Source organism: Echinops telfairi, unplaced genomic scaffold (genome assembly GCF_000313985.2).
Source record: "Echinops telfairi isolate 266 unplaced genomic scaffold, ASM31398v2 ScPeMD7_7410;HRSCAF=8448, whole genome shotgun sequence".
Lineage (NCBI taxonomy): Eukaryota > Metazoa > Chordata > Mammalia > Afrosoricida > Tenrecidae > Echinops > Echinops telfairi.
The window spans coordinates 17,819,769-17,841,339 of record NW_022111310.1 but is presented as its reverse complement, the minus strand read 5'-3'; the positions used below and the strand labels follow the sequence as shown (position 1 = coordinate 17,841,339).

General features: G+C 55.2%; 1 protein-coding gene across 4 annotated transcripts in view; it reads left to right on the top strand.

Annotated features, from left to right (window-relative positions):
* The window catches only part of WHRN (whirlin), a 92,455-nt gene that overhangs the window by 50,824 nt on the left and 20,060 nt on the right, over window positions 1–21,571 (top strand). For all 4 annotated transcript variants that reach the window (XM_004712545.2, XM_004712544.4, XM_045296665.1 and 1 more), the window contains exons 4-6: window positions 18,031–18,233; window positions 19,604–19,640; window positions 21,029–21,241. In XM_004712545.2, coding sequence (XP_004712602.1) covers window positions 18,031–18,233; window positions 19,604–19,640; window positions 21,029–21,241 — 453 coding nt within the window. The remainder of the gene's footprint in view (window positions 1–18,030; window positions 18,234–19,603; window positions 19,641–21,028; window positions 21,242–21,571) is intronic.

Below are 21,571 nucleotides of genomic sequence, written 5' to 3'. Positions count from 1 at the left end.
GGAGGAGCAGCGATAGCAGAAGCAAATAAGGTAGGGCCACGGTGTGTTCTGAGTACTGGCCCATGCAGTGAGCCCCCAGTCTGCCGGCGAGGCATCCCTGTGAGTGCCCACTTTGCCCAGAGCCCCATCCCCCTTGGCGGAGAAGCATGGAGTCAAACACAGGCTGTCAGAGCCCACGGCCACCTTGGCCAGCTGCTGCTCGAGAGAGGCCTTTGGTTTTGGTCTTAGCTTTTTATTGTGCTTTGGGTGAAAGTTTAGAGAGCAAACTGGTTTTCCATTCTGGCATTTTGTTCTGGGGCGTTCACTGCAAGCCCCCTTCCCACGCCCCCATGTGTTCACCACTTCCTTCGGCTGCACCTGGGATGTGCGCACGCATAGTGGGCACCCTCCCCAAGGGGCCAGAGGTGGCCTCTCTGCAGACAGACCTGGCGCTCACTGGGTGGTAACTGCTTCGGTCACTCTCCTCTGTTGGAGGCCCCATTCTCCAGCCATTTACTCTCTTAGCTGGCTTTCTGAAATGCTCTCTGAATGGATCTTTAATAAAATGCAAGTGTTTGAGGAGCTTAGTCCTCCTGCCTGCCCTTTCAATAGGCCCTGCTAGGGCAGTGATTGCTCCCGGGCAGGCTGCTGTGTACAGAGCAGCGCTCAGTTTCCACAGCAGGGGTGGGCTGGGGGGTGGGAGGAGCTGGAGCCCAGCTGTGGCTTGTTCTGGGCGCACACAGCAAGATGAGGAGGACTGTGGACCTCAGGCCCCTGGGCAGGGCTGGCCGCTGGTGTCCCTCCTAATCCCGGGGCTCCTGGAGGATGGAGCGGGGACTGGCCAGCTAGCTCAGGGAGGAGCATCAGCCAGTCTACCGGCTCTGGGGTCAGCCTGCCCTCCCCTTTCAAAAGGGAAGTAAGGACTGGCAAGCCTTGCCTCGCCCCTGCTGTGGGCCCAGGCACACGGGGCTTTTGGGCAGGGTAGATCTTGGGCAGTGCTTCCCGCACTGGACAGGGTTTACCAGCCCCCTGGGGACCTTGTTCGGGCGGATTCTGACTCCACAAGTGGTGCAGTTTTCACGGCCGCCTAATGACCCAGGGATGGAAAAGATGCCCCGGTCCCGCTCATGGATACGCTGGCAAGCCGGGGATTGCCCTTGCCCCATGACCTCGGGGACCTGCTCTGGGCACTTGGCATCCCCTCAGGGTGTCTGGTGGTTGATGCCGGCTGAGGACTAGAGGCCCCATTTCTCTAACCCAGCCTCTCCGGGAAGTCCTCCCTCCTGGCTAGTGCGGGCTGGTGCTCAGCGTGGTGGTTTAGAAGGGCTTCCGGTGGGGGTGCCCGGGACTAAGGGAGGGGCCGGTGGAGCTTGTGCTCCTCAGGAACGTCTCTCGGCTGGGGGCTGTTCGTTGGCACGGCTGCAGCCCAGGCAGGTTCTGTGGGAAGGGAATGGACTTGCACCTCTGCCTGGTTGGGGCTAGTCGAGCAGCAGGGTGAGCTTGAAATAGCGCTGAGCTCAGCTGGGGAGGTAAAGTCTGCCTCAGACAAGCTGAGGGCCTGGGGGTCTGCACCCCAGCAAGCTTTTAGGCTCCGTTGACACTCTGGTCCAGGGGCCACACTTGGAGCAGCCAAGATGCAGGGACTGCTTTCCTATGCTGCTAATCTAGTGAGGGAGAGACACGGGGCTGGGGTGTTATGGGGGAAGCATTGGACTACTAAACGCAAGGTTGGCAGTTCAAACCCACCAGCCCTTCCAAGGGCGAAAGATGAGCCTGTCTTCCTCCATAAGGAATTCACCTTGTGTAGGGTCACCGTGAGTCAGAATTGCCTTGCTGGCAGGGGCGTTGGCTTTGGTTTGAAAAGGTGTGCCATAATACTTACCTAACTATCACACCTGTGATGTGCCAGGTATCATTCTGGGCACCTTGCAGGCATCAGCGTATTTATCCTTCACAACAACCCTGTGAGGGAGGGGGAATTCCTGTCCTCTGTTCTCCGGTGAAAGAACGCCTGGGGCGGGTGGGGTGCTGCTTTGACCGCTAACCACAGCTCTGTCGTTTGACCTCCCCAGTTGCTCTGCGGAACAGAGATGAGGCTTTCTGCCCCTGTAAAGACGTACAGCTGCCTCAGACACCCACGGGGGCAGTTCTTCTCCGTTCTGTAGAGTCACTCTGAGTCAGAATTTTCTCAGTGGCAGAGTGTGTGTGTGTGTGTGTGTGTGTGTGTGTGTGTGTGTGTGTGTGTTCATTCTCAGGTGAGAATGAAAATCTCAGGAAGCTAAGGTCAAACGTCTTGCTCAAGGTTATGTTTCCAGGAAGTGGTAGAGGCAGGGCTGGAACCTAGGCAGACTGGGTCAGAGCCCTTGTTGCTAACCAGTACCCCACCCTGTGGTGCCAGGACCCCCGCTGGGAGCAGTCTGGTTGGGGTGGCGGGGACAGTTGAGGGGATTGGTCCCCGTGTTTGGCCTGCAGGGCATTCCCTTGGCTGGCGGAAATGAAGGGAGCATCAGCCTGTGCCTCCCATGCTAGCAGGAGCCAACACCCTGCCTAGTGTCCTAGAGCCTTTGTGACGTGCACGGTCAGGTTGGGGTGCTAGATGGGCAAGATTTTGGCAGACAACGAAGTGAGAGAGGGGACCTTCCGGGAGTAGCAGGAACAAAATCACAGAGGCATGGAGGTAGGATGTCAGGTGGGGGTAGGGGGGAGGGAGGGAGAGGTACCAGCTCCAGGGGCCCTCCCCAGGGCTCCCTGCTGGCTAGTCCTGCAGGCACCTTGCCTGTGGGTTTCCTGGGTTTGCGGCAGGAAGTCCGGAAGCTGCTAGCTGTAAGGCAGCTGGGAGGAGACCTGGGCCTTGGGGCGCTGGGCAGTCTGGGTGGTTGGGGAGGGGAAGATGCTCTCCCACACACTTTAAGCCCTTGAGAAAACCTTCTTTCATGCTTTCTTTTGTCCAGCTATTGAGGTCATTCAACCCATAATGACCCATAGGACAGAGTAGAGCTACCCCATAGGGTGGGTTGTTGTTGTTTTCTGGGCTGGTCTACCCTGTCCTGTAGGGTCACTGTGAGTCTGCGTTGACTCACTGGTTAACTTCGATGGGAACAGGTGACCAGGGCACACTCCTGCAGAAGCCCTGCGTGCGTGCGTGCGTGCGTGCGCCTGTACCTGCAAAACCCGGGCCCTGGCCGCAGCGCCCTGAGTGCTGTGCCACCAGGGGGTGCTGTGAGTCGAGCGGACTAGGCAGCATGCAACATCACAGCAGGAGGAGGGTCGGTGCAGGATGCACTTGCTGACATGTGGGAAGCTAAAGGACCCTGTTTGCTTCCCAAGAAGAGCTGCTTTTCCAAAATCCACTCACCGGGTTCCGTCCAGTAGCTTTCAGTCCAGTCACAAGGCTGTGCCACCCTCGCCACAGGGTGAATTCCAGAATACTTTCTTCATCTTCCCCAAACCATAGAGCCCTTCGGTCACTTCCCCTCACCCCTCCTCTCCCCTCCCACTCCAGCCCATCTCCCATCTCTGTCAATTTCCCCAGGTGGGGCATTTCCATACTTGAATTGTAGCGTGTGTATGACTTCTCTCACTCAGCTTATGTTGTAGCACGCATCAGTCCATTCCTCATTGTGACTGAGTAATATTCTGCATGCATCCTACGTCATGCATCAGGCTGCCAGGCACAGGGTTAGCAGTTCTAAACCACTAGCCGCTTCAAGGGACAAAGACAGGCTTTCAACTCCCATAAAGAGTTACGTTCTCAGAAACGCGCAGGGGCAGTTCTACCCCATTCTGGAGGGTCACTGTGAGTGGGCACCGACTTACAGGCCGGGAGTGTGGTTTTGATTTTGCTGGTCCATTCATTCATCAGTTTACAGACATCTGTGTCGCCTCTACCTGCCAGCGCCTCGTGGTGGTTCCTCCCTCCCCTCCTCTGTCTGGTTCCCGAGACGCCCAGGAAAGGGAGGGCGTGTACCGTTTTGCCTCCCACACTTTTCACATGCGTTTTCCCGTGTCATTAAAAACCTCTCAGACCCGATTTGCCATAGGTGCGTCCTCATAGTCCACCTTGCGGTGGAAATGTGAGTGATTGACTGCCCGGTGAAAGGAGGTTTAAAAAGGAGCAAGAAATGCAGGGACCTCAGAGGGTCTGTAGAAGGGGCTTATAACGGCCTCCAAGCCTCTCTCTGCCTGCAGGCTGCGGGGCCTGGCAGGGGGGTGGGGCAGGGCGGCAGACCCCAATCACAAGAAGGACAGGGTGGGCTGGGTGGGCCGGCACAGCGGTCAGGGACCCACAGACACCCCAGATGTGAGGGAGGACCTACCTCTGTGACTGTCACCACAAGCCTGCGCCCCCCCAACATTTTTATATTTCTTTTCAGGATTCCCCCTTCCCCTCCCCTTTGTGCCCAGACAATTGTGGTCTCCATGTACAATTCAGAGAGCTCCGAATACGGCAAAAGAAGAGGAAAGAGTCAGTTACCTGAAATTCACCTCATGTGACCATGCTGGTCTTTGCCCGCCCCAGGTCTTTCAACAAACTGAGGGCCTTTCCAGATAGTCAGTTTTAAAGAGGATCATGCAGCCAACATTCAAAATAAAGCCCCTTGGTTTAATAACTTCCTTTCCCACTTCTGCCTGGTGATGCTATTCATTTGAAATAGGTCCATTGCGTCTGATAATATTCAGCTTAAAGATTTCTCCTCATCCTTGTGGGTTTCGTTTTACTTTAAAAACGATATCTGTTAGGATATTAACACATGTTTTTATTGGGGGATTGTTTGCTTATTTGTTTGTTTGCTTTATAAACTTTTGGTTGTGAATTGGCTGAATGACAGTACACATATGAATTTTCCTACTCTTGGGAATCTTTCTAAAGGAGAATTTCTAGAAGTGGGATTTCTGAGTCAACAGAGATTAAGGTCCACGTAGTTTGTTCAACGTCGCCCCTTTCCAGCCCCTGACCCCCCACCAGCCTTGGTCGCCGGTGCTACCCAAGTTTCCCACCCTTTCCCACATGATAGCGGAGAACAGGCATCTTGCTAATCGCTTTATTCTGGAGTTTTATGAGTGAAGTTGAACCTCTCCATGTTGCAAGGCCTTTTTAAAGAAATGTTTCTGTTTTGTTTTGTGTTTAATAACGTGTGTGTCTTTCATGGCTCGCTGGCTGCTGGGGTTTTCGATTTTTCCACCAAGATAAAGAATTCTTTACAGAAGAAAGAGGGCACCGTAAAGTCCGTGGGTTTTTAATTTTTAATACTCTCTCCATTTCCTTTTCTGCACAGTGATAGAACCCTGCTCACAGCTCCGAGCCGGCTCCTTGGCCTGTGGCTCGCTCGGGAGAGCGGACGTCGTGGGTCGCTGAGTTATTCGCAAGCACAGGGAGCCTTCTCCCCACTTGTGGAGGGTTCCTTCATGTGTTGCTGGGGGCCCATCCAGTTGGGCCGGCCTTTTTGCTACAGAAGAACGCCTTGCCGGGTCCCCCGCCATCCTTATGGCCAGCCCTGGCCGTCTGAGCCCGTTGCCGCAGCCACGGTGCCCGTTCCTCTTGCTGAAGGTCTTTGTTCTCTCTGGACTCACTGCTTTACCAAACACAGCGTCCCTCTCCCGGGACGGGGCCTTCCTGCTCACATGTCCAAATTTCATGGGAGGAGGTCTCACTGTCCACACCTCGGAGGGGTCTCCAGGCCATACGTCTTCCAAGATAGTTCTGTTCGCCGATGCTGGCAGCAGTCCAGGCTACGTTCGCCATGACAGAGAGGTGCTGGGGGCCCTTGGTCAGCTGATCCCTGTGTGTGCTACGTTCGCCATGACAGAGAGGTGCTGGGGGCCCCTGGTCAGCTGATCCCTATGTGTTCTATCTGTCCTGCAGCCATCACAAGTGGGTGTCTTCTTCGGCCACATGTTCTCACTGATCACTGTGTTAGAGAACACGGTGCATGTGGGAGCGCACGCTTCTCACGCGTCTGTGGAGCAGAAGGATGGGTCCCGTGCCCACCCGGCTCTCACTCACGGATGGGCCCTGGTCCTGTGACACCTCTTCTCTGCCCCTCACCCACTTGCCTCGTTTCCAAAATGAGGAGCTGGAAAGATGTGCATCCTTCCCCAAAGGGCATGTCCAGCAAAGACGACCCTCGTGCTCTGCGTCTTCCCAGCTCTGGGGTGGGTTTTCCCTGCTGCAGTGCACATGAGCCAGCCCACAAGCGCTCAGCCAGCCTCCCAACATGCCCTGGCCTTGTCAAGACCAACCTTTACATCAGTGGAGGAGGGCTCCGGTCGGCAGAACCCAGCGAGGGTGGGGGTGGGGGAGCTGGGCTTGGGAGGCTGCCGAGTCTGCCGAGTCTGCTTGCCTTCACACCTGCTCATGCATTCAGTTTATCATGCACTGATTCAGGCAGCTGTTTGTTGAATGTCTCCTTCGTTGGCTCAGATCATAGGGCAGGGTTGGCCGAGGGCTGGGCAGAGTAGGGCTCCCAGAGGAGGTGACATTGGCACTGAGACCTGTGAATTGCATGTCCTCCTGGTGAGGAACACAGGGGAAAGTCGTGAGCAGAGGAGTGGGGTGTGTGTGTGTGTGTGTGTGTGTGTGTGTGAGTCAGAGGTGATACCCTCTCAAGGGATGTCGCCTGAGAGCATGAGATGCACCAGTGAGACCAGGCCTCTCTCAGCCGAGTAGAGCAGGGGCTTGGGAGCCACAGTCGGGTTTCAGAAGGCTGGTGGTCTGGTCAGATGCTCAGTGTCAATGGCCTTCTTGGTGGCTATGTAGGTGTGGACTGGAGGGGCAGCGAGCGTGGGGCAGGGAGGCTGGTTAGGAGACCGTAGCAGTGGTCCACGGGAGGGATGCTGGTGGCTTGGGCCAGCGTGGGAGAGTGGGTAGAATAAAGATCCTCGTGGATGCAGAGGTAACATCTGGCAACATCGGTGATAGATCTGGTGTTCTGGGAGGCTGATGGCTTAGACACTGAGATTGAGGAGATGCGGGGAGGGGACTGGTGTGGAGGAGGTAGATTGAGAGGAGGGGTTCCATCTTTGGCGCAAGTGTTTAGAGCTGTGCTGTTCCACACGGCACCCCTGATCCTGCACGGCTGCACATGTGGAGCTAGAGGAGCTAATGGAATGCCTTTTTAAAAATTCTCATTTCGTTTGAATGAATTTCAGTGTAGGTAGCCGCGGCTCCATGTCCGATGTCCATGACCGTGCAGGCATAGGAGGCTGCCCGTGTCCTAGAAGTTGTCTGACACAGGTTTAGAATGCCTCCAGGTCATCTGGGTGGGAAACCGGGCGTCTGGTCCTTCAAGAGCAGTCAGGCTGGGTCCGTAGCTTGCTCCCCGCTACTGGCTGGCTGGGTGTCTCTGAGAAGTGACTTCACCTCTCTGGGCCTCCTCCTCAAGTAGGCATGCCATTCGGTGTGCCTTCTGGGGTACTTGCGAAGTTTGGGACGAAGGAAGCCACACCTGTCGGCTGCTGGGGACGAGGCACTGGTACTAATGACTGTGCCCCCCACCCACACACACACACCTGTGGTTGTTGGCTGCTGGGAAGGTGGCCCGACTCAGTGGACCATTGTTAGCCAGAGGGTTTTGTGGGCTGGTTGTCAGAAGTAGATCTCCAGGCCTTTCCTCCCAGTCTGTCTCCGTTGGGATGCTCTGCTGAAACCTGCCGAGCATGAGAACACCTTGCAAGCCTCCCCTGCAGCCAGATGGTGGCTGTGCTTGAGGTGCACTGGGATTTGAGCTTGGGTCTCCTGTACGGAAGGTGAGAACCGGTGCCGCTGCGGGGACCCCCACCCCGTGTCCCCCTGTCTCCACTCGCTTGGGAAGGCAGACTCTCCCAGGGTAGGAACTCAGAATTGGCATCTCAGCTCTTGCTCTGACCTTGACTCAGAGCACAGCCTTGGGTACGAGGCCCGTTTTCCTGGGTTTCTGTTTTTCCATCTATCACCAGAAGGGCTTGGGGTGAAGGCTCCCTGTCTTGTGAGTAGAAGAGGCCAGGAGGGGCCGGAGGAGGAAGGTACCAGAAGGGAGCAGGGGCTACTGTGGAGTCCTCACGCCTCTACTGATCCCATCCCAGCTTTCCGGTGGGCTTCTACCTGTCAGAGAACTCACCTCGAGGTTGCTCCAGGAACCTCCTTAGCACTCACCTTAATCCTATTTTTCAGAAAATTATGGACAAGGCTTATTGACTTCTGAACTGTTGGGAAAACTAATGTTGTCTCATTAAAATGGCATTGCTCACTCGTACTTAAAAAAAAAAAGGCCCATTAAAGTTTTATACCTGACATGGAAAACTATTAAAGATTCATAATTGCAATAAAACTCTGTAATGGAATTTGAATTTCCAATTGTGGTAATGCTGCAATCAGCCAGCGGGGCTCGAATTGGAAGCTGCAAAATCCACTTTAGGAGAAGGCTGGAGAGGGAGCTGCGAAAGGAGGCTGCCTTCCTGGGAAGACGGAGTTGGGTCCTGGCTCTGCGCAAGGACCCGCTGCTGCTGGCTCCTTGTGAACTGCCTCTGGTGGGAGCTCGAAGCGGCCTCGGCCCCTTCCTGCTGGACCAGTGGTGCGCAACCTGTGGGTTGCGACCCCTTTGGGGGTCAAATGACCCTTTCAAAGGGATCATCTGATTCATACCAGTACCAAAATGACAGTGATGAAGTAGCAATGAAAATAATGTTGTGGTTGGGGGTCACCACCACATGAGGAACTGTATGAAAGGGTCACGGCGTTAGGAAGGTTGAGAACCACTGTGCTAGTTAATTTCAGGTCCCTTCACCAGGCAGGAGTACAGCACCTACTGTGTGCATCAAGCAAAGCTGAGGCCGGGGCAGGAGGGCCAGGCTACTTTCTCTTACCGAGGGTCTGATACTGCTTGGAGCAGCAGGGGCTTTGGTACACAGGTTAAAGGTCAGAACCCCTAGTTCACCTCCCAGCCACAGCCTCCCATCTATAAAGTGGGGATCATTGTATGGGCTTCTTGGGTCTGGTTGGGGGAGCCCGAGCTTCAGGGAGAGGTGGGGCATGGAGTTGAGAGACCTGCAGAGATGGAGTGGTCGTCCTTGGGGAGTGAGGGAGCTGATCTTGTGTGCCACTCTGCACCCGCAGTGTCTTTGTGAGTCAGCCCTAGCAGCAGCTTGGGAATTAGCGTAGTCTTTTTAAAAACAGCAGGCATTTACTGGGCACTTACTGTATGGGGATGGAGCACAGGGGGTGCTGGCAAGCGTTGGGCTACTAGCCACAAGGTCAGCGGTTCAAGTCCACCTCCCCGGGAGAAAGAGGAAGCTGTCTGCTTCCATAAACACTTACAGGGCCACATGGAAACCTCTATGGGGTTGCTGTGAGTCAAAGTGTACTCCATGGCCCTGGGCCTGGTTCCCCTGGTTACTGTGTGCTGATGATGCTTTTAAAGGTTGAGTGTTGATTCATAATCTCTAAGCAACCTGTGTGCCATCCACTGTTCTAGGTGCTAGGAAGACGGTGGTGATGTGTTACCTCATTGCATCCATATACGCATGAGCAGGTACTGGTTCTGGCCCATTTTCCAGAGGCGATAACTGAGGCCCAGAGAAGCCCGTGACCCACAGCCACACCGCTGATGGGTGGCAGAATGTGAACTGAGCCCACCCGGCAGACCTGGGGCCTGTGTGCAAAAGCACAGGGCAGACTGCTGCCGCTCGTGGCTTTGCTGTAGCATGCAGGCAGGGCATGGTCCTGTTCCCATTCTGAGGGAAGGAAGAGGCCGGGAAGGGTCAGTGATGTTCCCAGGTATCTTCGGGAGTCAGATGTGGGGCGGCATGCCCCATCTGGAGTCGGCTGAGCATTTCCTGCTGCTCCCAGGGTCCCTTCTGCAGTGCTCCTGTGTCCTGAGGGAGATAAATCCCCCACTTCCAGCTGGCCTGCTGTGGTCAGGACCAGCTGTGATCCGCTTGCTGCGCTTGTAGAAGCCCTTTCCCGAGCCTTCCCCCCACAGTGTCCAGACTCCGCATGCTGCTCAGTGGGCTGTGGCTGATGGAGGAGCCTTCCTCTGCCTTCAAGTGAAGGGCGTCCCCGGGGTCACCATCCTCTCCACCAACCCAGGTGGTAAAGAGAAGAAAGCCAACCTCTGTGCCCCTGAGAGCTGAGGGCTAGCAGACGCTCGGTCTCACGGCAGCTGTCTCTGTGCTCCGGCGAGGCCTGGGTGGCTGGGTATTTGTTTGGTTAGCCCCAGGGTCCGGGCTTTGCCACTGTCTTGTCCTAGAGATTCCTGTCTACCCATCTGAAGGAAACCCTTGCAAGTAAGGCTCTAAGCCAGCAGTTCTCAACCTGGTGGGGGTCACCCAATTCTTAACAGTAGCAAAATTACAGTTATGAAGTAGCAATGAAAATAATTTTATGGTTGGGGGAGTCACCACAACATGAGGAACTGGATTAAAGGCATTAGGAAGGTTGAGAACCACTGCCCTAAGCCACATCTTGGCCTCTATGTGGGGCCTTGCTTGCTGGCGTACTGGTATAACTCAGAGCTAGCTTTGGCGGTAAAGAAAAGCAATGCTTCCAAGAGTAAGCAAATACAGGTGTCCTCTGGGAGTGAGCCAGACCAAGACCTTTAAACCGGTTGCCTCCACCCTCATGTCACTCAAACCCGCGGCAAGGAGGGGGCGAGTGGAGGCGAGGAGGGAGTGGAGGAGGAAGCGGAGGAGGAGCTGGTCAGCCCCATCCTGTCTCTGTGTGCTCAGGTAGATGACACAGGTGGTAGATAGGTGACACAGGCAGGCTGTGGATGGGGCTGGGCTCACATCCTGCCTCACTTGGCCATCTCTGGGACCAGCAGCCTGGATGGAGCATCTGATATCTGTGAACCGATCTCCTTTGTTGGGGAAGGGGAGCCAGCGAAAAGCTATTCGCCCCTCCCTTGTGTCAGGGGCTGTGCTGGTTCCATTGGACTCTCATAGTCGCCTCCCGTTGGCGGTCGTGTGGTACCCATTCACAGGTGAGAAAACTGAGGCTCGTTGCACACTTGAGGGCTGTGTGAGGCCAAGGGGCCTAGTATTTCACGAAAGAGGGATTGACCCTGTGGCCACCTGCACTGTAGGGTCAGGACTTTGCACCTCCCTGACCCCCAGGACTGTTGTGATAGCAGCAGGGGAGATGCTGGGTTTATCTGAAAGTGGTTTGGGGACTCAGAAGAGGAAGTGGGAGAGCATGAGACACACAGATGTGTGTTCTTCTGGGTAGACTAGAAAAATTCATAGACATTCATGTGTGTAAGAAAGAGCTTTATATACAAGAGCGGTTGAAAATTGAGAACACATTTCAGCCCAGTCCAGGTCAAGTCCATAAGTCCAATATTAGCCCATATGTCCAATACCAATCTATAAATTCCTCCTCAGACTCACAAAACACATGTAATGATGCCAAATGCAGGACTATCACAGGTCAGTGGGTGAAAAGTCTTGTGGATCCAGTGGTGGTGTAAGCATCTCAGGACTGGCAGGGGTCTCCACGTGGCTCCTTCAGCTCTAGGGCTTTAGCGTAGCTCCATGTGTCTTGTCAGCAAGCATGCCTCACAGGGAGGGAGGGAGTGTCCCGCCTCCAGCAAGCTGTTTATCGCCTTAGCACCTCCAAGTGAGGTCACCAAGCTTCGACCTGATTGACAGAACTAAACTCCACCCTTCACTCGTAAGCCTCAAATTGACAACCGATTATGTAACCACTACAGTGAGTAATTCAGACTGATGCAGATGCTGGTGGTGAGGACCAGGTGGAGACCGAGAAGCTGGCTCCACACAGCTTTACGCACAGGCTCTGAAGGTGTAAGACAGGGCGGAGAAGACTGGAAAGGCAGAGGGAAGCAGGGTGGGCCCAGGTGGGGAGTGGGACTAGCAGCACAGCCGGTGATCTCCCGAGGGCAATGCTTAGGGTCAGGCGGAAGGATGCAGTGCTGGAGGCTCTTGAACTCAGATGGCAGAAATGCCAGGCACCAGGCCCAGGGCCACAGAGAACCACTGAGGTCTGGAAAGCAGAGCGTTCCATCGGGTGTTCAAGAGCCGCTGGGCCCTGAATGAAGTCCATTGGCTAACATAGACCACAGTGTTTTCCATCGACTTTGGAGACTGGCCGCTGAGCAGCCATCTACGGTGCACCTAATGTGCTTCCCGTCTGGAGCAAAAAGCAAAGTCAAGATCAAAGTTGAATGGAAGAAATTAGCCTAAAGGACTTATGGACCTCACAAGCCCCAGCCCCTAGGCCCCTGAGACCAAAAGAACTAGATAGTGCCCAGCTACACCTGCCGACTGCTCTGAGGGGATTCTAATGAGAGGCATGGGACAGACTGCAGAGAAATATGGAGCAAAACTAAAAATTCCAAGGCTAGACTTTCCTGGTCAGCTGGGTACCGGTGGAATCCATGAGATTTGGGCTCTTGGATACTCCTCAGGCCCAGGACTGAACTCACTCCCTGGGGCTCAGCCTCCTGCCAGATGACGGGCCTGTCAGGTGAGCAGGAACACCAGGGAGGCCCAGAAGGCAGCACTTGCCCCAGGGGTGGTAAAGCTCAGAAGGCCGAAGGGGTGAAGAGACGGGCGAACACAGGGAGTGAGAAGGCTGCCACTCCACTGTGGGACTGTAGTCAGCCTGACAAAAGGAACCGTGTATGAGGTGCTGAAAGAAAAGCCAGTTGACTCAGGACACACGTAAATATTAGTTTCAGATCAGCCACACAGTTCTCTCTCTATCTCTTCATATACACATATACACGCACCACCACCCCCTCTGCAATGTTTGGCACTAAAGTCTTTGCTGCTGCCTTGAAACTCAGTTTTAACTGTGTGTCCTTGTTCTCCTGTCTGGCAGACTGAGCCCCTCACCTGGTCACTGGGGGCCAGGCAGTGCTGTGGAATTGCACTGTCTTCCCGCACCCCACCTCCCTGCCCCTGGGCCTGTGGGAGAGGGGCTGGCATAAGAGGAAGCCCTCCCATATCTGGTTTCTCAGACTGGTTTCTTTAATTAACCCGCCAGGATGAAAGAACGTGCATGGGGAAGATTCAAATCGATTCCTGTAGCTTAACAAGCAATGCTAGCTATCGAGGGGGGCACTTAAGAACACAAAGCACCTCAACTGGATGGAAGCATGGTGGGGAGGGGCCAAGGGGCTATTCGCTGAGTTGGGACAATGGGGGTGGAGTCTCTCACCCACTCTCAGGGAGGCCCAGTATGGTCAGGTCCGTAACTACAGCTCTGCTGTTACAGTACTTGAACACCACCTATAGTGCAGGGCAGGGGTGTGGAATGGTGGAGGTGGGAGCTGGCAGAATCCGGACCTTCATTGGACTCCACTTAGCGCTTGCCGGCACCAAGTCCTGAACCAGGTGTTGGGTCTCACTCACCTGAGGTGCTTTACGTGGAGACCAGCTGGGGCAGTCTAAATCTTTAGGCCAATTGTCTCAAGCAGGGAGGCGTGATGCAGAAAGGAGGATGGAGAGTTGTGGGCAGTTGCTGCGGGACTTTGGAAACATGCTGATGACTGGAAGTTTGAAGATGGGACAAGGTCTTCGTGGGTGAGGGCCCTCTTTTCACACCGGAGGAAACGGAGGCACAAGAGTGATTGAGGTCCACCAGCACTTGAAGTAGCAGAGGGAGGATTTTAACCTGTCTCCTGAGGGTTGGAAGCTGCAGGAGCAGTGGATTATTGAAGGTGACTCTTCTAGTCAAAGTCTCTGTAGCTGCCACCAAATGACCTCCTCCTGCATGAGGCGGAGTAAGAAGGTGTGGCCAAGACCCTAATAGGATTCACCTGTGGGTAATAGGATTCATTGGATGGCCATCCCGCTGGACATAAAATAAACCTTCTGATATGCATTGGGGGGGCGGTGGGGTGTGTGTGTGTGTGTGGAATGTCTGAGCCTCACTGCCAGCCACAGCCAGGAATCTGAGCATGAGGCAGAGTAGTAGACTTCCCAACCCACGGAGTAAGTAAAGCTGAGTGCTTTGCAGCAGGAGGCTGGCTTGTGGAGTAGGGTGCCTCTGGGCACTTAGTTGGGGGAGTTGGGCCTGCTGACCGAAGTGAGGTGCTTGTGAGCACCTACATAATTCAGGAAGCTGGGTTTCCTGACCCGTGGAGCTATCGCTGAATGCCTTTGGGTTGAGGCTTCCGTGGAGTGGTATACGCTTTGGCCATTTATTAGCAGACCTGAAAGAACTTGGTAACGTCCGGAGAGAAGAGCTGGGTCCTGAACATTCCTTACCTGCATTGTATGTCACCTGTTAACTTCCGTTATAAACTTTAATCATGACTGTCGTCTGCGAGTTCTCTGCGGCTACTGGGGCAGTGAATTACAGAATCTAGATGAAATGCAGTGAGTAGTGTTTGAGATGGAACAAAACCCCTAACTTGGTTGCTGTTTTCTGTGTCTGGTGCCACTGTGGATCCATGGCTCAGGGACCTAAGTGGGCAGGTGGGGACTTAAGTAGGGGCCAGTGGGGCTGCAGGAAGGTAGGGATTGGATGGCACTTGCTCAAGGCCTCACTGTAGGACTAGAGGGAGAGTTGATGGTTGAACCAGGTTTCCAGGGTGGGGTGGCAGGATGGTGGCCTTGGATCTGCTGGCTTTGAAACAATACCACATAAGCCCCCAAAAGAGCTGCAATAAGCCAAGCAAGCAGGTGAGCCCTGTGGCTTGCCTCTCTTGGCTAACAGTGACCGCACAGTATTTTCTCCACTCCTCTGAGCCCGCTTTGTCTCTGGTGACATGGAGAGCCGTGACGTGTGCCCTGACGGATGTTGGGGTGTTAAATAAGGAACAATAAATATATAAAGGGTCCATGGCACCTGATTAATAGTGGCCTGAGTTGCTGGGCCCCGGTCTCGTGAAAGGTGCTTGTACCCATTGGGCTGGGCTGGTCGTCGTGCTGGAGCCAGGATGGATGCGGATAAGGTCTAACTGTGCATTCACTGAAGGGGGATAGATGGAAACCCCGTGGTGGCCCAGGCCCTGGGGATACAGTGTGGAGAGGCCGATGGGAAAACCCAGTTACCGTGTAAAGAGGAGTCCACTGCGTTAACACCTGTTCCCATCTCGGCCTCAAGCCACAAAGGAGCCATGGTGAGACCTGTCTTGTCCAGCATGGCATCCCTGCACTCAGTAGGTGCACAGGAAATGCTGCCCACTGCCATGAAATGCCACACAGAGCACCTGCTGTGCCCGAGCCTGTGGAGGCAGAGGCCCGCGTGTCCTGTGAGCGTGCGTCAGAGCAGGCCAAGAGGAGAAGCCCCATCTGAACCTCTAACCGTTTCGTACTGGAAACACTGCCGCTGCCTGCGAGGCATTCGGAGCAGACAGGAAACTGGGGCTGAGTCTGGCTCTCAGGCTTTGGTATCACATCTTTTTCTTCCCAAACTCCAGCTTGGCTTACCTTTCCCAAGTCTTGCTCTGAAACACACGGGAACAACACCCAGGGGTTGTCACATGCCGTCCTCTGGCAGGGAGGCTGGGTGCAGGGACGCCAGAGGTGGCCTCCTCAAGGCTGTGGCGGGGTGTGACCCAGGCGTCAGCCCCCCTCCGTGGAAGGGGCAGGGAGGTGCAGTTGGATGGGGGTTTAAGCATGCCACAAGTCTTTGAGACGTGCCCCGTCTCGCTCTGCTTCCATCACATTTATATTAAAGGAATCTCCCCCTTTAAACGCAAGCAGCGCAAGCAGGAGGCCGGTTTGCCGGTTCATGACTTTGTCCTTGTGTGTAATGGTCATGTGGCTGCCGCCGCTGCCAAGACTGTACACAGGGGCCCGTCCACCGGCTCACTGGCGTCTCCATGTGCCGTCTGGTGACATTGATCCCAGTCTTGAAGACCCACAACCACTCTCGCCTGCGCCTGAATTCCCTCTCCATGAACATAAATCCACCAGCGGCCCGATTACATCATTACGTAACAGCCGGACACCGAGGATCGCCGCCCCGCCGGAGTGGCACAGACTTCGAGAGAGCATTCCGTCCGTGGCACCATCCTGGTGGGAGTGAAATGATTTGCATCCCTCTGGTGCAGTGGGTTATGTGTTGGGCCGCTAACTGCAAGGTTAGCACTTTGAAACCATCCACCCGTGATGGTTGGCACTCTCAGAAACCCACAGCCCGGTGACATCCTGCCCCGAAGGGTCAGCTAGACGGTTCTCAAAGGTAGTCTCCCCTTCCACTCGGGAGCTTGTCTTCTCCCTGTCCTGGTGGACTTGTCTGGAGAACAGAGCTTCTCCGTGTCCTGTGGTCCCTTGTATTTCTTTGCTCGTTGCTGTGTGTGCCTTCTCTCTTAGTCTTAGATAATCCAGTGTTGAAAACGGGGCCTGACAGCACTGCCCTGCTCATTCTGACAAGAACTGTACGGCTTTAGATCCACATTCAGGTCCTTCATCCATGTTGAGTTAGTTTTGATGTGCGGTGTGAGGCCTGGATCCTGTTTCATCTTTAGGCAGGCGGAGATCCGATTTCCCCAGGACCATTATTTGAAGACTCTTCTTCCCCATTCGAATGGACTTAGCCCTCTTCTCAAAAACCAGTTGCTCAAGACTGTCAAAAGGCCTAATCCCGCAGTCGTGGTGATGTGAAAGTAGGCGCTTGGACAGGCAGGCAGGCTGAACATCAGTGGGAGTATATCCACAGATATATATAGAGATACATGCTTGACAGAGGATATTTATACACGGGTATTTCTCTTTGCTGCAAATATACTCACGGATGTGGTAGAGCATGCAGGGGGCAAAGTTATGGAAAACGTCTTAGACATCAACAGCTTGCAGGAGTGAGTCACTGGGCCTGGGGGTTGACCAAGGTCAATTAGCATCGCGACAGCTGACTTTGATGAGGAGCAGCAGAGTCTGAAAAGATCGGAAACAGCCGTCTCCAATGTCTCTCTCTGTCTGGAGGAGAGAAGAGTGCTGATAGTTGACAGACACATGGAAACAAGAAGCCCAGAGGACTCGTGAACCACACAAGCAGTAGTCGCCCAGCCCCCAAACGGGAAGAGCTAGATGGTGCCCAGCTGTCGCCATCAGCTGCTCTAAAAAGGATCCCATTAGAACAGCAGTTCTCAGCCTGTGGGTCATGACCCCTTTGGGGGTTGAATGACCCTTTCACAGGGGTCACTCGATTCATCACAGTAGCAAAATGACAGTGATGAAGTAGCAACGAACATAATGTTCTGGTTGGGGGTCACCACCACATGAGGAACTGTATGAAAGGAGATGAGGAATGAGGCATGAGGAAGGTTGAGAACCACTGCATTAGAAGATCCTCGGTCGAGTGGGAGAGACACGTGGGGGACAGCACTCAAAGTTGGAACAGAGAACTGGCTTAGTGATCAGGTCGAGACGGGTGGGACCCCCAACACCATGCCCATTCATCACCCTTCAGGTCTTGAAATGAACTCCCGCCTGAGTTAGAATCACCAGCCATTTAAGATCCAACGGGCAGCAGCATTTACCTAAGGACAAAGTTCAGGTGGCCAGGGAAGGAGGAGGAATGGGAACAAGAGCCACAGGGAAGAAGCGGGCCAGGAGGAGACAGCAGTGGATGAGTTGAGTCAAAAGGCGTGTGAGCTAATGGATGTAGACATGATGGTTTGCTCTGGATGCCTTCCCCTGATTCACTGCAGAATAAGAGTAAGAGCCAGAGAGAGCTAGCTGCCCATAGATGAAGTGTAGCATTTTCTGTCTTTCTTTCGTAAATGGAAATGTTTATGACTTAAAGTCGGTAAAGATGCAGGCTTGCAGTAAAAGAAGACAACTGTGTACAAGTGCAGAAGGGAATATGGGAGTCTGCCTTCCTGCCTGTTGCCTCCCCTGCCCTCCGCCGCCGCACTCCCTGTGCAGCCTCGGCTAACTGCGGTTTCCCTGATAAGGGGACCCTTGGCAACTCATCACAGCCCTCCTCACAGCTGTGGCTAGGTCGTGGCTCAGGACTGGAAGTGACAGGGGTCTGGCTCAGCCACTGACTATAACCTGTGACCCTGTCTGATCTGAACAATGCCGACGTCCTTGGCCGACGGTCCAGGAGGAGGAGGAGATGGGATGGCCCAGGTGACTGTTTTCCCGTGGTCTTGGCAGGTTGGGGACCAGATTCTGGAGGTGAATGGGCGGAGCTTCCTGAACATCCTGCATGATGAGGCGGTCAAGCTGCTCAAGATGTCCCCGCACCTCATCCTGACGGTGAAGGACGTCGGGAGGCTGCCCCACGCCCACACCACCGTGGACGAGACCAAATGGATCGCCAGTTCCCGGATTGGGGAGCCCACCTCCAACGCCACAGGGTCTGCCCACCCTCCTCACTCTGGGCCCCAGGACCCCAGAATTCTTAGGGTGTGGAGAGGATCCCTTCCACTTGCAGCCACGACCGTGGGCACATGGTTGCCCCCTCCTAGCCTCAGTTTCCCCATGACAACCTGAAGTGCATGCTCCCTGGTGACTCTCCCAGGCCTCTCATTCCTTATTCGCCCTCAGGCAAATCACTTACCTATTTCCTCTCCTTTTTAACACACACACACACACACACACAGTGGTAACTTTGTAACAGGACATTTGCCATTGCATCCGATTTCCTGTGGACAAACCAGTGACATTAATTGTGGTTGTCACGTTGCACAACCCTCTCTAGGCCTCAGTGGCTTCATCTGAGGAGTAAGGCTCACAGTCCCTCCCCTCCCCCAGATCAGAGGATCCTGTGGGCTCATTCGGGTGCAGGGGCTGTAGGAGGCTTACAGTGGGTTGGAATTGTTATGTGGCTGCATTCAAAAGCGCCCTGCCTTTGAGCCAAGACTGGTTCCTAGCCACCCCAGAGGTCAGAGTAGAACTGGCCCTGGGGGTTTCCAGGACTGCAACTCCGTATAGGAGTAGAAAGCTCCATCTTTCTCCCACGGAGTACCTGGCGGTTTCAAACTGACGACCTTGTGGCTAGCTGCCCAACACCTAACCCCGATGCCACCAGGGCTCCTTGCTCACGTGGCTGCACAGTTGCTGGTCATGTACATGCCGTCTTCTGGTTACCATCAGAGCCTCAGCTGCTGGTCTGCTGGTCTACTGCCAAGCACCACCCAGAGACGGCTCCCTCTCCTCCTCCCCTTGCCGCCTGCCTTCCACCTGCACAGTATTATAAATGTCAAAAATGTAGCTTCCAGCATTTAAAAAGACATTAGACTTCCTGTGGAAATCTGGGTTTCTGGCTTGTTCCTAAAAAATCAGGTGTGTGGCCTGAGCCTCCCTTTCCTCATGCAGAGAAGCTGGAGCTGGGCCTGCAATGGCACTTGGGGATTTCCAGTCCCCTCGAGCCCTCTCCTGCTCCAGTGTTGGCCTGAACCTGAAGCTACCTGGCAGACTCTCTGCTGTCCGTGTGTTAGCTGCCTGCTCCTGGGGCTGGGGCAGTGCAGGGGCCACCTTGCACGGTGTCAGAAGTCCTGTCCACATACTTGAGGGGAAGCCAGAGGTGCCCTGTCTGTCCAGGGGCTCCTATCCCCACGGGTGGCTCCAGACCTGAGCTGGCAGCAAGTGAGTGACCATGAGGGTCATGCATCTCTCAGGAACGTGGAGAAAGCGAAGGCCCTCTGGCCCCCAGAGCCTTAGCACCTCACTCCTGCCTCGTGGGTCCTCGCAGACCCCAGCTGACGACATCTGTCTGTCTTCATAGGTTTCCTGGGGACCTCGCAACAGAAGGGATGAACAAGGTAGGATGTTCCTCGTCGTTGTGGGGTACCTTCGCCTTCTTCCTAGCTCCCCTGATGCAACTGATGAAAGCGTGCATGTCACTCACGTCCTCTCCGCTCCGTTGGGTGCTCCCTTTGCCTGTGTCTGTGAGTGCTTGTGGTGGCTGGGGCATCACTCCAGGTCCCAAGGGAACAAAACCTAGTGGGTCCAGTGCCCGCCCTTGTGAAGGACCCCCCTAGAGCAAAACAAGCCCACGAATAGCACCGAACCAATCACAGAGGACACGCGTGCCATCGAGACCAGGGGCTTGGGTGTACGAGAGATTACAGGTGAGATACCTGCTCTAGATGAGGTCCGGGGAGAGGAAGAAGGCCACTCTGGGGGTCGTGACATTGGCATTTGTGTTCCAACTGATAGTTTACCCCAAGTCAGTGAGGTCAAACTGGGGGAGGGAGGGAAGAGGCTGTGGGAGAACCGTGAGGCAGGGTTGGTGGAAGGAAGGAAGAAAGGAGAGTGGGTGGGTTGAGGCGGTAGGAGCAGGGTGCTGACTGAGGTAGTCCAGGGCTGATCTCAGGCTCTGTGGGCCGTGGTGCCTCTGTGGGGCTGGCTGGTCTCTCTGCAGGGGAGGACCAGAACAGGACGGGTGGTTCACAAGATCGTTTCCGCCGCACTCCGCTGTGCCATCAGTGTGCGGATGATACAGAGGACCCTCGGGGACCGGAGGGGAGTGTGCAGGGCATCTCAGACCAGGCTGCGGACGGTAGAGGCAGTGGCGGGAAAGGGTGGGGAGTGCAGGTTTGAACTGTACTTGGGGAAGAAACCCAGACCCAGCTCACTGCTGCCACCGAGTCCATTCTGACTGATAGCGGCCCTGTGTGTGCTGTGGTTATCTCGAGTCCCCAAGGGGTGCAAACGCCCAGCACCCTCGGCTGCTGACCCCAAGGCTGCAGCCAGGAGTCTGCTCAGAGGTGACCCAGAAGAAAGACTTGACGGTTTGCTTCTGAAGATTCGGATGTTGAATGCCTTGCAGAGGCTAGTTCTGGCCTGGCACGCCTCGGGGCTCCAGGAGTTGCAATTGACTCGGGGGCCCCTGGTTTGGGCACCTGGTTTGGGCCCCTGGTTTGGGCACCTGTCATTTCAGGCACAGGAGACACTGAGGTTGAGAGACAGGAACCGTGATGCTAGTGCCTGCCCTCGTCACAGTTCCCAGGGTCTGGGGAGGTAGCATATGAAGAGGCTGTCAGGGTTGAGGCAAACACTCCTTGGAATTGTGTCGTGGGCTCCCCTCCTTGTCGTATGGCTTCCTGTGTGCCCCGGGACCGCTGAGCGCCTTCGGGAGACCACCCATCTCTGAGTGCCGGGCCAGGCTGCTCAGCGTGCCGGGGGCCTCTGGCTTTCTGTCTTACAGCCAGGATTCTACAAGGGGCCGGCCGGCTCCCAGGTGACCCTGAGCAGCCTGGGGAACCAGACGCATGTGCTGCTGGAGGAGCAGGCGAGGCACCTGCTGACGGAGCAGGAGCGGGCCACGATGGCCTACTACCTGGACGAGTACCGCGGGGGCAGCATCTCTGTGGAGGCGCTGGTCATGGCCCTGTTTGAGCTGCTCAACACCCATGCCAAGGTGATCTGTGTCCCTCCTCTGGCAAGGCCACGGGGCCAGGCTCTGTGCCCGTCTCTGCCCTCCTCCCTTCTGCTGAGAACCCACTAGGAGTCAGGCTTGAACCCTGGGTAAAGACCAGTGATACGGACGCCCCGTACTCCTAGGGAAACAAAGGACATATTGTGGGAGTGAGGCTCCAAGGCTTTATTTACATGCTGGGCACCTTTAGAATGACCTGGATCGCCTTTAAGGAACATTGCCTGGGCCCCATCGTGGCCACGATAACCCTGCATGTCCCGTATGGGAGCCGGGAGCCAGTGTCCATCCCCCTGCCTCTTGACCCAGCCCCCC